This window comes from Ambystoma mexicanum, chromosome 1p, assembly GCF_040938575.1.
Source record: "Ambystoma mexicanum isolate Mex_15411 chromosome 1p, UKY_AmexF1_1, whole genome shotgun sequence".
In the NCBI taxonomy this organism is placed as follows: Eukaryota; Metazoa; Chordata; class Amphibia; order Caudata; family Ambystomatidae; genus Ambystoma; species Ambystoma mexicanum.
In genome coordinates, this window is record NC_090921.1 from 1,460,646,758 (window position 1) to 1,460,662,951 (window position 16,194).

General features: G+C 44.0%; 1 protein-coding gene across 2 annotated transcripts in view; it reads right to left on the reverse strand.

Moving 5' to 3' along the window:
- LOC138455450 (deoxyribodipyrimidine photo-lyase-like) overlaps window positions 1-16,194 on the reverse strand; it is a 392,352-nt gene that overhangs the window by 36,545 nt on the left and 339,613 nt on the right. For both annotated transcript variants that reach the window (XM_069607107.1, XM_069607108.1), the window contains one exon: window positions 11,334-11,559. In XM_069607107.1, coding sequence (XP_069463208.1) covers window positions 11,334-11,559 — 226 coding nt within the window. The remainder of the gene's footprint in view (window positions 1-11,333; window positions 11,560-16,194) is intronic.

Sequence of the window (16,194 nt, forward strand, 5' to 3'; positions counted from 1 at the left end):
AGCAGACAGTACTGAACCATCACAAAGTCCTTGGTCCTCTCCTATTGGTGGCCAAACCAGATAATTCTTGGAGGTTCTGCATTGACTTTCTGAAAGTCAATGAGGTATCACAGTTTGACAGCCACCCTATGCCTAGAATAGGTGGCTTGATTGACAGGTAAGGTGATGCAGTATATCTTTCTACCACTTACCTAACCAAAGGTTATTGGCAGGTACCAGTCAATACTATAAATAAGCCCAAGACAGCCTTTTCTCCACCTATAGGGTTATTTTAAATCAAAGTGTTACCTTTTGAATTGCATGGTGCTCCTGCTACCTTTCAAAGACTAATGGAACATCTTCTTAGACCATATTCTGCATTTTGCAGGGCCTACATTGATGACATTATCATCCATAGTAAGCCCTGGCACAAACATATGTTCCATTTGTATCAAGTTACCCGGGCCTTAAGGAAAGCTGGGCTAACTGCAAACCCGAAGAAATGTCATTGGGCTAGGTCTGCCGTAAAATATCAAGTTTTATTCGTAGGAAATGGACTAGTTCAGCCTCAGAATGAAAAGGTTAAAGCAGTCAAAGAAACAGTAGCTCCTAAAACTAAGAAGAAATTACGAGCCTTTCTGGGCTAGGTTGGTTACTACTGAAGGCTCATTCCAAATCTCACTTCCATCACTGCCATTCTTACAGATAAGCTTAGAAATGCAGAACCCCAAAAACGTAGATGGCGGCCGGACGACCAATCATGCTTTGACCAGCTAAAGCACATTTTTAATGTATTGAACCTGTCTTGAAGGTGGCAGACTTGAATAGACCTTTAATCATACAAACCGACGCATTACATACTGGTCTTGGGGCTGTGTTGTCACAAAATCATGAAAGTATAGAACACCCAATTCTATACATTAGTAGAACATTATTTCCAAGAGAGAAGAATTATGCTTCTCTCGAATTGAAAGCTCTAGCCATTAAGTGGGCTATGACATGCATGAAATACTATCTGACTGGTCGAAAGTTCAAATTAGTCACGGACCATGCTCCCCTTAAATGGTTATGGAGAGATACCAATGCCAGAGTCATGCGCTGGATTTTAGATCTACTGCCCTATTGTTTTTCTGTTGGACCTCAAAAAGGAAAAGAACAAGTTAATGCCGATTTCCTTTCACGGTTCCCAATAGAGGCTGTAAAAACCAGTGACATTAGGCGGAGGGTATGTGACGAATCAGAGATGATTTCCCCAGAAAACCTAGCCTCAGACCCTTCCATGTGGCCAGGGGAAGGCAGGCGCTTCCTGATCCTGACCCTAGCAGTGGTGTTCGGCGGGAGGATCACATGGTGGCAGGGGTGAGCAGGTCAGGAATAATGGGAAAACGCCTTTAATAACTTTTCTAGAGACCCTACTACCGAAATGCCTTATTGTAAAGTCGAAACTGTGAAAAGGAGCAAGTTGAATATTGGGGACTTCAAGTCCCACAATGCCAAAAGTACTGGGACGAAGAAGAGGGATGCAGAGGCAATAGAAGGCAAGATGCAGGCTAATAGGGTTAATGACCCACACCTGAGGAGGATTGGGATGCATAAAATGCCCCCTCACTTGCAGGTCATAGAGAAGAGCAGTAGTGGAAGGTGGAGTCTTTGCAGTGACTCCACATTGCTGTTACAGCCGAAGGAGAGCAGAGATGCCAGAGCCGCCGTAGTTTGCAGTACGGATGCCAGTTCTGAGAGGGTCGCTTTCTTCAGAGACCTTGTCTGCAGAGGTTGCATAGCAGAAAGTGTTATTTGGAGAAGCTTTCCCCCTGAAGATTGTGGTTGCAGAAGTAGCACGGCGGGAAGCGTAAAGTTGAGAAGCCTTCCCCCAACTAAGGCAGGCTTTGGTGGCAGCGAGCACCAGAGATCCTTCGGAGCAGGGAATGCTCCTTATCTGAACAGCGCGGGTTAGGGAAAACAGAGCAAAGCAGTTTTCCGTGCTGCCTAGAGCAGTGGAAGCAGACAATTCGAAGGCAGCGGAGTGAGCGGACATGCTCATTACTGTGACCTCCTCGGCACTCCGTAAGCACCCGCTGGCCGAGCCCGGTATTTTGAATATAAAACTAATGAAAAACTAGCAAAGTGGCAGAAGCATAAGTATCATGTATGTTGAAATGAGGTGAAGCAGAAAGATTGTTATTTTAAATACCAAGTGGCAAGACAAGAACTCGGCAAACAGGCCAGCCAAGTGTCATTGTGTTTTTGAAGGTCAGAACAACTGCCAACAACAAGAGAGGGTAATATTGTTAGAAATCAATATAAACTGCTGTCAAAGCCAAAAGAGTGCAATAACAAATCCAGGTAAAAAGAACCAACATTGCCAAAGCCAATAGAGGGCAATTAAGAAGCCAGTTGGTTATAGACCCTATTGTCAGAGGGAGAAAGAAGGGTTCCATGTGTTAATATCGCAGCAAAAAGGCTGTGGTTTTGCCGCCACAATCGGTGTAAATGATGCGGGCGACACCCCAGCAACCCCTCGACCCATTATACTATTTAAGGGGAGCGGGCGACGCCCCGCGCAACCCCCGCTCCCCTTAAATGGTGTAATGGGGTACACCTTTAACGGGTGAAAGCACAGCATTTTTGCCATGGGTTTTTGTACAGGCAACATTTTTGCCACAATTTTATCACTGAATACCAAAAGAAGCAATAGAGGGAACTGTTGTATTGTGCCTGTCTGAGGTGAGGTAGCTTGTGATGTCATTGGAATGTTTATGAGTGGATGATGGAATGTTCTGGGTGAGTGTTCTGTGTAGTGGCAGTTACAGCTGGCTGGCCCTGGGTGATGGGAGCAGGTGTTTGTCACGGCTAATGTCCTATATGTCTTCATGTGAATCTGTAACCAAGAACCTGGAAATAAACTTACATGAAGTGAACTTAAAGAGCATGGAACTGTTTTTTTTTTAACCAATTTCGACGAGTCGGTCTTTGGTAACCTACGTGCCACAACCTGAAGGACTGAGGACCCTGCTGTGGGGGGTGCAGGAAGGACATGCTACTGGAGAAGGACAAAACCGCCCCCAGAAACTAAGTCCCATCACCCAGGGCGCAGGGAGAGCCTGAGGGAGAAAGTTCCACTGTTGGTGGGACCCGCGCTCATAAGCTGTGGGCAAGCTGGGCCCCTGGGGGCCGTCAGGGAGGAGCCCCAACATGACTCCCCAGGGCGCAGGGAAAGGAACTGTACAAGGCCCCATAGCTCGAGGGATCGGGTGCATATTCACGGGAAGTAGTGCTGTGCCCCGGGCAGGAGACAGAGCTGTGCCCAAGTGATGAGAGAAGTATCTCCTGACGTTATACCCTCGGGGCAGAAACCACTCGCAGAAGTTATCTGAGGTATTGGGGCAGCCTATAAGTATTGGAAGTGCTGGGTCCGGCCGCTTATGGGGATTGTAGCAGCTATCCGGAAAAAGGAGAACCTGGGCCTGTTTGCTAGTGATGCCCGTAAGCAGCATAATGTGCGAGACTGTGGAACCAGATTAGATGTTTTATAATACGGGGGAAAAAGTGTAGAAATGGTGTACAAAAGCAGTCTTGCACTGTCCTGTGAGATGTTCCCCTTTGAATACTAAGAAGTCGCCAACATGTGTAAGAGATTGGATCTGATCGCTTTTCACTGTGACTGTGATCGGTATGTAACATACTGATCGTTGGTCAGTGGGAGATATGCACTGCTCCGCAGCATGTTTGTGACTAATGACGTCACACTGAACTCTGGGGAGTTGGCGATGGATAGGAACGCTTTATAGTTAACATTCTACTTGCGTGTTATGCGAATACTGGGGAAAGTGTTCCACGGAAGTCATGGTGCTTCGCGCAGCGATGGAGCGATATGAGAAACGCCCTGATTAGAGAAAGGGTCTTTGCGCATTGCACGTGATCAGGAAATCCTGAACAGCCAGACGCAGTGCTGGAAAAATGTTGATATGCGGAAATGTGCTTCAGGAATCGGATCCAAGAGACATGTTTTGTTTTGGTGCCGAACGCTGTTGTCTATGCTATGGGAAAGGAGACATTTTCGGCGGATTGTGATGCAAGCATGCCGCCCCGTCTCAGTTAATGAGGCCTCATGTAGTGGCCAACAGATTAGGTGACGTTTTTGGGTCACGGCAGTATGGTGGGGTATAGCTGCTAGTGCAGATAATAATTTCCATAAATGTTCGGTAGTTTAAGAATGTAATTTTCTTATATAAAACTGACGGGGCATTTTTGCATGTAAAGGATGGTGAGTGCTTTCGTGCGCTGTGAGTTTGTAGAATGGGGGCAATGCGAGGATGCAAATGAGTTCGTGTTTATAGAAGGTATACACACATTTTAAACTACGCTGTTCTGTTATATAAATGGATAAATGGAACAGTGACAATATAGTGTGGTAATATGTGGTGTTGTAGGGTATTTAGCATAATCCTTTTGAGGAATTGGAGCTTTTGAGTGCCAAGCACCATGGCACATGGACACTAATGTGCATAAACTGTTGCTCTTAGGGTGTGTGTGTGAGATAGCTTTAATCATTATGAGAATTTTCAGCTATATTGCACATGTCATTAGAGCCAGTATAAGTGGCTATGGACTCATAGGTTCGCTTTAGAGCCTAAAACTGGCTATGGACGTGTGAGTTCATAAAAGTGTTATTTTGGTGATTTTACTTTCTATGAGCAACATGGTTATGGTATTCAAATGTGCACAACGCAAATGTTTTCAATGCAGTTTGTGTATTGTTTACAGTATATGGTTGCAGCATTCTATGATTTTTGAATGCGTGTTGTGAATCTGACTCAGATAATTTGGAGAGAGTCAGTGAGTGATTGGTAATGGGTGAACTCACATTCAGCATGGAAGTATTGCAATGTGAAATGCATGGTTTGGGTTGTTTGGGTAATGTCAGTGGGGGATAGAGTTTTCCTTCCATTGTTTTGATTTGGTTTAGGTAGCTGCCTATCGTGGTAAATGGTTGAGTGAGGTAGCGCCTCGGCTCTTTTATAAAGGATGTTAGGAATTTTCGAATCGGATTTTCGAAATCCATGTTTGGGTGTTGGTTTGGATTATAGCAGTTACCTGATTCTGGTAAAGGTTTAACAGCTATGAGGTTATTCTGTAAGGGAGGTGGCGCCTCCTCTAGAGTATTTATCCTTCTCGTCACATAGGACAGTGGATAGCTGGTGGTTAAGGGGTAGCCGGGGACGCCTGGTAATGACCCGTTGGTATCGGGTGTGGTATGTCCTGAGATGAGTAAATTGTTACTTGTGGCATTTATTATAGATTTCGTTTTATCTATGGGTTCAACAGTTTGACTTGTGTGAGGATGCCACCCTGGCTAAACAGATTGTTTAGTTGTTTACCAGTCATTGATGTTGGCATTGGGAGTGCGTGGCCACTGCTCCCAATGTGTTTGGAAGGGTATGTACAACCTGGTCTGGTGTAAAGGGTATGGTGTTGAGTCCATGGGTGTTTGTGGTTTCAGTGATGTTATGTGTTTCCACTTTGTGAATCCCTATTTAGTGAGGTTGTGATTGTTTTTTTGGAGGCTTTGGGGTCTCAGTTCTCTAGAGGGGCAGTCTAGAGGCCTGCTGGAGTTCCAGGGTGGTAGCCTGGACACTCGCATTGTTGTAGGCGGGGGCAGGTGGTAGGAGGCAAAGCAGTTTTGTGGTGGTCTATGAATGTAGGTGAAGTAGCCCCGCTTTAGGGTTTGCCAGGTCCTGGGGTGAGAGCCCGGTTGTTTGTTTGTGACAGGAACAGGCGGATGGATGACAGGATTTTTGATGATTGGTACAGAGAATGTAGTTTGTCAGGATGTGATGTTTTGATAGTTGGGTTTGGCCGTGGAAGTGTCCGTCTACCAGTTGAGTGTTATGTGTGCGTATATCTTGGAAGGTGGTAGTTGTGTTGTTCTGGTATGTGACTTGTTCTGTGCATAAATGGTTCAGTAAAGGAGGGAGGTGTGTTGTATTGTGCCTGTCTGAGGACGTTTATGAGTGGATGATGGAATGTTCTGGGTGAGTGTTCTGTGTAGTGGCAGTTACAGCTGGCTGGCCCTGGGTGATGGGAGCCGGTGTTTGTCAAAGCTAATGTCCTACATGTCTTCATGTGAATCTGTAACTAAGAACCTGGAAATAAACTTACATGAAGTGAACTTAAAGAGCATGGAACTTACTTTTTAACAGGAACTGACCTAAACAAGCACTCGTCTCTGGAGGATCGCTCATGGGCAACATGCTCACCTTGGAAGCAAGACGATACAGAGCAACACAGGTTCGATCTCCGGGTCTGCACTTAGAAACCTCTGTGTATTAAGCGTGTTATAAATAACCAATTACAATTACTGCCTAAGGCAAAGACGACCTGGAGTGAGAAGAAATCATTATCAGTGCTTGGTTAGTGTAAGATGGGGAAACAAGAGAAGCAGGAAAGCTGCCCTTCTGACAGAAGGTGTTCAGGAGGAGAGGAGCATAACCAGCATTGCATGTGGCAACAAAAAGTGTGGAACAAACAGCACCAATGTGTCTTATGTTATCTCAGAAGAATTAGCCAAAACTGATGTTGTGGAAAGTCAAGACTTTATACATTTTGTTAAGTAGAACAGTGACACAGAAGTACGTGTAGTAGTGTTAGCAGTTTCATTAGTCCCGGCAGGCGAGTACACAAGGGCAAGGGACTTTGTAGTATAGGCTTGGCATGTGAGTGGACTAGGCGGAAGTCATTGAAGTACTGTGGTGTGGTTAAAGGGTTGAAGAAGAAAAAGTGGCAAGACAAAGAAAAGCTCATGGTTAATCATTGTGAAATCATCCGGACAAATTAGTATTGTTGATGAGAGTGCACTGTGAACTTTTGCAGAATACTCCTGACAGAAGTATTTTTGTTGAAACTGATCCACTGTGGAAATATGCTGAGAAGCAGCTGTGTGGAACTCTCTGCTACGAGGGGAGAGATAAAAGACTTGCTGAACATTTTGTACTAGTGGTCAAGTCAAGTGAGAGACTTACTTTATTAGGACTTTGTTGCAAGACAGGAATTCCTTATTCTTTTAAACTGTTGATTGAAAACCTGATTAAATCTGGGGAAGGGGAACTCACTCAGGTTACAAGGAGGAACAGTTACCAGGCCTTGAAGATAACTGTCAATTCTATTATATGTGAATTGCTATGCATTACCTTTTTGAGTTTGTTGTATGTACAAGTGTGAGGGGCAGAATCCTTTTGTTAGAGTGTTTCCTTTAGCTCATTTTATAGGCAGTGAAATCCTCAGTAGGGTAGGGATAGTGAGGCGTTTATCAAACCCTTTTGAGTTTAATAAAAAGGCATCTTTTGAAAAACCTTCACAAAGTTGTCCGCCTCACATTTCTGACCCCTCACATTATCAAGTCCTTACGGGACCCGATGCAGGCCTTCAGGCGTACGGTGGGAAAAAGTGATAAATTACAGAGGGTATTGGGAACCATCCTCTGCTACCACATGAAAAAGGGAAGACCCCTGTGGATAAGCAAGAGGACAGGCCAGGGGAAATCCCACACTCAAAAACCAGAAGAGACCAAAGATGTGTCAAACACTTTTTAACAAATACCCATATAAAACAGGGACAGCGCTTACATTAGGCAAATTTCTGCGGCTCTCCTTAACTCCAAGTTTACCACTAACTTATAAAGGGTTATGACATCCTAAGTGACGTGTCACAGTACAAAAGCCTACGGTGGCAAGGGGTTGGTTAAGGGAATCAACTAAATACACATTATGTAGGGCCAGGCACTATCTACTAACTCCACCTGGGATCACCTCCTAAATTGCTACAGGTAAAGGTATGTCATCTCTACAGTGTGCCATTGGTCAATGCAACAGGGTTTGGGGCAAAGTGGATGGGAGGTAATGATTGGTCAGTGGTGGCTTTCTCAGCCTTGGCTTCTTGTAAGGTTACCAGCGCATGAGCGCACTAGGGGGGTGGTGAGAACAACACTAAGGTGTTGCTTGTCCCAATAAGGTTACCATCTCAGATTCCCTAGGCCACAAGCCAGGACATTCAGCTTTCAACGTTGCACTACATTGTATCTTGTGTCCCAAGAACTGTATGGGAATGAAGGTCTCGGTCTGTCTGAGTCTAATGAATAGGCTTATCCTCCAACTGTAGATCACGTGTGTGCAAACCACATTTCGGATTATCCCATTCAGCATTTATGAAGATTTTAGTCCTATTTACTGGTGGTGTTATTACGTCCTCTGGCCACTAGAGACTTATTCGCACTACCTTTCCTCGCAATATTATGCCTCAGTTAGTGGTAATCTGACCTGCCAACATTACTTTTTTCTTTACTAATCTAAGAAGGCCGTTTCTCACATCTGAGAACTGGTATCATCTATATTTTGGGTGCTGATTGAGGCCTTTATTCCTTGTGTAGCCTTGGCAAGCATGTGCCCTTTATAGTCTCGGCTGTTCGGCTTGGGTTTTCTGCTAACTCACTGAGCCAGGTCCCCCTGCAACCTCAAAGCTTCTCCACTGGCTTCCATTCACTCATATGTATTTGTATTTATTTGTTTATATAGCGCTTTACACCAAAGTGCAGCACAATTGAACAACTTGGTACATAAAACATAAAAACAATATAACGGTAGAAGCAAATTACAGTATGAATAAATCAACAAACCAGTAAGAAGAGCAATAAAACTGAAGGGAATAGGGAGAGTAGAGCATTGGGAATGTGAGGGAGAAGGAGAGGTGGGGAGGAGAAGGAGGAAAGAGGGGAAAGGGTGAGAGTGAGGTGGTTAGGGAGTGGAGGGAGGGAATCAAGGGAAGCAGAAAGAAAGGAGGGGGAGCAAGAAGAGGGGAGGAGTTTCAAGGCGGGGGTGGAGAAGGAGAGATTTAAGGGAGGTACGAAATGAGGAGAAAGTAGGAATAGAATGGATTGAGAGAGGTAGGGAGTTCCAGTGCAGGGGAGCTAGAAGCTGGAAGGAGCAGAAACGGGAGGGGGCACAAGGGGACGGTGGTACAGTGAGAAGGAAGTGATCAGTTGAGCGAAGGGAGCGGGAGGAAGTGTAGAAAGAGAGGAGGGATGAGAGGTAGGGGGGAGCAAGTCCATGGAGAGATTTGAAGACAAGGCAGAGAAAGTGAAATTTAAGTTGAGAGTGAAATGGAAGCCAGCCAAGGGAGGAGAGGGAAGCCGAGATAGAGTCGCGGGAGGTAAGGAGACAGACGGTACGGATAGCAGAGTGGTAGATAGACTTGAGGGGGGCGAGATGAGAAGTAGGTAGGCCAAAGAGTAAGGAGGAGCAGTAGAAGAGGCGAGAGAAGATAAGAGAGGAGATTAGAAGTTTAGTAGCATGAAAGGTGAGAGAGGGGCGGATTTTGCGAATATTGAAGAGGTGGTAGTGACAGGCACGAGAAGTGAGAGAGATATGGTGGGAGAAAGAGGAGTCAAAGTGAATGCCTAAGTTACGAGCGTGGAGAGAGAGATAGGGAGATTAGTGGGAGGGAAGTAAATGAAAGGAGGATGGAAGGGAGGGGGAAGAGAGTTGGAGGGGGAAAAAGACAACTTCAGTCTTGTCAGTGTTAAGGGAGAGAAAGCAGGAAAACAGCCAGTTCTTTATGGTAGTTCTTTATATGTGGCTGCGCGGTCCATCTTGGTTTGCATGGCCACTCATTTTAGTCGAGTTCTGCATAAGCAAGCATTATGGGTATTCTTGTGCGTCTTGCATTATAGTGAGAGAATATATGTTTTCTAACCTAATGGATGCAAGCATGTTCTTCATGTCTAAGTGCACTTTGACCTATTGTTTGTGTAGCTTCGTGGTGGATGCGTATGTGCTTCATGACTAGTACATCTATGTGTGTCAATGATCAGGAGTAATGTCATTTTGATGATGGCTCATTCATGTCCTCGATAGCCTGCAGGTTTAGTGCTTCTTCGACCCCTGTAGGGTAAGGTCGGTAGGGTTGTCTCAGCGCGTACTGACTCTCCCATCTGTGGTACTGTGGTGGGGATGAGTCAGAGACCACCAGTGATGAGCACCTGCCATTTCTGTAGCACCGGGACGGGGGAGCGGCTGACAAAATGAATGATACATTAATTATGGATGTGCATAGTTCCACAGCAAGGTTTCAAGGGCCATGGTAAGGCCTTACTAGGTTGCTATGGCAATTGCTTACATTCTATTGTTTGTCAGCCTGCTGTGCCATTTGGGAATAAGGCTTGGTCCCACTCCAGTAGGGACAGTCCAGCCCGAATTGCTATGACACATTCAGTCTGCACGACCCTACAAGCATTCCCAGACATGTTTCTTTCCCAGTGGGAGTCTTTAGTGAGGCACAGCTTGGGCTTTGAGTGAAATGTGCTTTTGGCGATGTTCACCCTAATTTAAGAAATGAAGTGTCCCATGAGGGAGGGAGGCAGGCAGGCAGGCAGGCATTTGAGGTAGTATATCAGCTATGTCAAACATTGAAACAAAAAATGAGTGAGGAAAAACCTGTGCCAACATACTAATTACGACTATTGTCCTAAAGGACCGAAGGCGTCACAGTATTATCTAGTTTGTCCTTGGTGTTTTAATTGTCAGTTTTTGAGTACAAATATTCAGTCATTGAAAAGCGGCTTAGTAAACCATCACAGAAAAATATAATTTAACATTGCCGTGTACATAGAGAAAGATGCTTCCCTTTCAATTGCACAAACTTTAGTTCTGTCCACTTTCACATGGCAGACGGGTTTTGGGTAAGGGGGAAGACCCCAACACATTAGACAGGTGTCATGGGTTTAGTTGCAAGAGACTTTGTGAGGCATCAAACAATGTATACAATAATGGAAAAAGCAAGCAAGAGTCCATTGAATATGGAAAGACCTTGAATGTGATGTCCTTCAGATAGACATTAGATTCCAGAACAAAACATTAGCAATGGCAAACCTTGAGCCAGCTGGTCCTACTAGAGGTCAACTGAGCCCTTCACAAAATGTGCCATCCAGGGAGAGATTCAAACATGTGTTGTTGGTCTGTGTACCTTATAGAGCATTTCAAATTAAATGTACAAATGTTCAGTTTATACTGGAAGTAGGGGTAAAGACTCTCCCTTATTTTATCTAAACTAATCTGAAAAGTGCTCATCTTCCTGCAAAGTCATGATATCAATTGCAGTTTTACCCATCAGCATGCCCATTTACTATGCTGGGAATGTTTGATGACAGATGTACAGAATGCTGCACTAGTCCTTGGCTTAAAGAATACTATATGCTTCAAACATTCATACTTAATTGTAAAATGAATGCTACAATGAGAAAATCTCCACTCTATCATTTGAAATGGCCACTATGGCAGTGAAAATCCTTGTTTAACTGTTCCTACCTGCTCTACGCAGCTGCGAGGGCGCACATTTCCAAGGCTTGTGAACATATTCATCCGGAAGTCCACTCAGCTCTGGGCACCACTTCCGGACGTAGGAGCCACATGGATCACAGGTCAGTGCAGCATCCACTGGGTGCATTACGAAGTTCCAGTGGTCAAGTCCAGACATGCCTCCATTTTGCCACATCATGGCATTGATCGCCACATCTGCATCCACAAGTGTATCCTAGAAATAAACCACACAATTAGAATATCCCTTTGAGCAAGTTACAGCAGCTGTTAACTTTCAATAACAAATAGTCACTTTATTAGCATGCCTTCACATCGCGAGAGCATACACAATTTGGAGTTGAACTATTGAACAAAGTACTGAAACATTGCAATCTGAGAGGACACATTTCCTGTACTGCGCAATATTGCCCTGAAATTGAACCGGATTGCGCAATTTTACAGGTATCATAGCTTTATATACAAAACAGCTTGTTCTACTACAAAACATGCAGCATCTAAAATTCAGTGCACACAAGAAACTATATAATCTCTAAAAGAATTTCTATGATGTAACCACATTTTAATGTGGCCACTCCTATACAGGTGCTCTGACCACACAATCTATGTATGCCTACAACAGCCAGTGTGATTGGATGACCATATTCTAACGCAATGTTTGGCTCTGTAATGAAGGACGCTGCTTTTATTAGTGCAGAGGAGATTGTTCATTCATACCGATTACTTTTGGCACCTGTCACAGTAGCAGCTCTGCTATTATATCTCTGCGTGTGAAAAGTAGACAGGGTGATACCGGTATTACAATTTATATTTGTTCCCTTCATACATGCAAGCAATACTGCAAGTATAGATGACTTCTAATTTTGAATTGTTAAATTGCATTAGTAATCTGTGAACATGTTTCTTTCAGAATTATGTATCTTATTTCTCTATCAGTTGGACAAATTAAAAAAGGGCACAGGGATTTGGCAGAATCCCTAACAAGCCTTTCTCCATTTTCTATTATCGTGCATGCCATTTTATCTCTTGTGGTGCAAACTTAAGTCGTAACAGTTTGCGCCCAGCATCTTATAATTAAGGACAGCTTAATGTGGACCAAAGAGCATTTGCTGTATAGTGAGGAACTTGAAAGTGCCATTGAATACATTATTAAGAGGGACGGCTGTATTATCTCAGAGAACCTCCAGGTTGATACAAAATAACTTTTAGTGAAAATGCGATCTAACTACAGCAGGAACAAGTGTCCATTCTCTTTCATCTATATTTTAGTAACACCAGGCATGAATAAGGTGAGATTGTTTAAATTATTTAAATGGACAGCGAACGTATGGCGACCCACTCTTTACCTGGCAAGTGAGCACTGAGTAACCTGTCTGTAAGAAAGTTTTAAAAGCTGTGATAAGATTAGATCAAGACCGGAGAGGGGGCACATTAAGAGTAGGGGTATGATTTGCCCATACTATATTAATAACATCCCTAATTATGTTATTCATATCACAGAAAAAAAAAAAACAAGCAGTGTGATTTCAGAGGTCTTGCAACGGAATTATAGCATTTTCTAGTGCTGTAGAAAAGGATAGCTCTTTAGTGATGTATTGGGGGTTGCCTCATAAAATGCACCAAAAAGTTACAAAAGAAGTTAAAAAGGGGTGTACGCTGGTGCAAGAAGTAACAGTTTTATTCAGGGCCCCAGACGCAGCTGGGACAGCAAATTCAAACCGATCACAGAATGTAACTGCATGAAAAGGCGCAGTCAAAGACACGCTCCTAAAATAAGAACTTCCATACAAAGCAAAATAATTCGCATTTTGGATCGTGCAACACGAAAGTATCTCCCCACACAGAACTGATTGCATTTCGCACTTTGAACGCTTATAGAAAAGCATACATTGCAATCAACTATTGGGTCCATGACCCTTCCCACATTGCCCTCAATGATAATGATTTGTTATTTATATAGCGCCTTAAGCCAAAGCGCTGTACAGAGAACATATTTACATACATTAATCATCCCAACCAAAGTTGGTACTCATTTATCGACCTCAGAATGATGAAAGGATGAGTTGGCCTTGCTGGGATTTTAATCTGAGACCTGCAGATCACATTTAGATTGCTCAACCCGCTGAGCTAGCTTACCAACATTTACAGCTTGTGCTGTCACAGTCAACCCCCAATTCTCACTGTACAAAATTAAGTCATTGACACATTTGAGAACTTTGGTCGCCTCCTCCTGATTCCCACGAGAATGGCTGCTCACCATGACACCACCAGAGCCTTGAACCATGGACATACTGCTGCACAAATGTTGCACATCGGGGACACTATCCCTTTACCCAGGGGAAATGTTCTACAGGCCTATTTGAAATCGCTATGGTTCTTTTCGGCTCCATTAAGAAATTGCATCTCACAAATGATTTTTAATTATAAAATGGTGTTTCATTTATTCATTGGCGGAACCTGGGACCTCTAATCTGTGATCTCGAAAAATAACCACTGTGTACTTCTCTCAGCAATGGCCTGGGATCGCAGACTGTACTAAATCACCAGCCACATCGGCCTTTCGCACACCTAAAATGCGAACATACGTTTTCTGCAAAAGCAAGCTTTTAAAGCCTATTTACTATGTTTTGTTCTACCACTAAGTTTGATTTACTTGCCTGTGCCTCAGTATTTATGGATTTTTTTTATTAAGCATTTAATTTCAATATCAGAAGAACCCCCTTCACTTTTACAGTGCTGGTATCGCAGCTCATAAGTGCGTTCCTTCATAATGCGCTGAACTTGCCTTTTTATTACATTATTCCGCCCTTTTATTAATTTATTAATAACTAAATCTTTTTGGGCCTCTCGTTCCTTTTTAGCAACTTCATCTTTATGTATCCATATTTTCTCCAACTGTGTAATGTCTCCGCCAGTCTCCTCCCAGCCATTCAGATCTTCCCCATCCATACACACCCTGCCCCATCCTTTAGACATTGAATCCAGAACTCTTTATAATTTTCAACATCAGCTGGTTGTGTAAAAACCCATCCATCAAGATCCTCTCCCTCACTTCCCACATTTTCTTCTTGCTCTTCATTTCAAAACTATTTTTGCTTGTTAAATATACTATAAGAATGTTCTTAATAACTCAGAAGGTGATGAGAATGAGAAGTAACACGGAGACAGTCACTCAAAACAATCCAGAAAGCCACGTGGGTATCCATGCAAATATTCTGTCCAGCCAGTCTGTCTGTCGCTTGCACTCCATTAACCTTGCTTGTCATCTTTCCCTGGAGTATCCGTATCTCTTGTATAGCTGCACTTAGAGTTCCATTAGAGGCATCACCGTCAGCTTGGCCCAGACATCTCCTTCCATGGTTGTCAGGAAGTCCAGAATAAATCTATTTTGAAGGGCCATAAAGCGTAAAGCCCTCATCTCTTCCTTGGTTGCATTCAACCCCTTTTGCTGTTGAGTTAGCCAGTTACAAAAGCTTGTAACGGGATAGCTGCAACCATTTTGAATTTGCCGCAGCCTGTACTCCTAGAAGCAAAAACAAAGTGAAAAAGGTAGCAGCAGTACAGAACAAGCGGTACTCATCCAGCATAGCAGCCATGTTATCCACGTCTCTTCCTGGAGAAGGCATTATTTACTCTTTTCCTTCTCTACTCATTATTTATTGCAACTCCTACTGATGTGCCAGATACCCCTGTAGTGCAATCTTCATGGCAGTGATATTTCGAGGCACCACTAGTGCATGGCTGTGCAAGTTGATGAGAGTGCACACTCAACTCCAGTCAGGTGGAAGCTGGGCATATTTTTTGGATCTGCAGGACCACCAATAATCCATTATGGCTGATGTTCCCCGCACCAGCGGCGCATTCTTCACCACCTTGGCACATCCCAAATTAGTCCCCAGGAAAATGGACTCACTCGACCTGAAACAAAGGGAATCGTGTGTAGCTCCTTATGTGAACTGGTTGATGTTTTTCATGAAACATTTTTCCCCAAGTTAACCTTGGCTGCCACATTTTGCTCAAAGCCCACCAGTCCTTCAGCACGACACTGCATTATTCCCCCCCTCCCATCTGCCCTGTACCATACTGCTTCTTCTATCATCAGCGGCCTTCTGTGATACCAGCGGACACTTTGCCTTTCTTTAGTTGTGCATTGCAATCTTTGAGGGTTTCTTATTTAAAATTCCCCTTTTTAGGACCCTCAGTGAAATACTCCACCACGTTATGACATGTTTCTTCATTTTGAAGCATTTGTGCCAATTTTACAAAATTGGCCTCATACACACTTTCCCCTTCATCCACCCAGTGAACAGGTACTTTTTCCACCTGGAATAGAATTCAAGTCGTACAGAGAGACCGGTGTATCAGGCACCCCGCCTCCTCATAGGACACAGCTTGGGGCACGAAAAGCTGGGATACTCCTACTACGTGTGGCCTGAGAGAGCACACGCAGCATGTGCCATTTAGGCTCTCTCTTCCCACACGTATCATTTCATCATCCCAAATATTGCCCGTGAATTAATTATGCTCTTCCTCAGTGCCATGGTGGGGAAGCCTTCACCATTCATCACATTTCTTTTTTCCCATTTTTCTTTTTGCATTCAATTGTATTTCCCTGGTTTGCCGGTTTAACATTGGAGAAGTGTGGTTGTTCTTTGAATCTAGAGCTGATTGATGAGGTGACTGCAGTCAGATAGTCAGACAGGTAGTCGATGGCAGGCGTGCGGCTGACCAGCAGCCCTTCAGATCTACCTATTGGTATGTGGCAACTACCTCTCCCCTCCCCCACCTTTAATGTTTTGACCTTTTACCCCGCCTTGCTGCCCACGCTGTCACCACTTTCTAAGCCGACCCT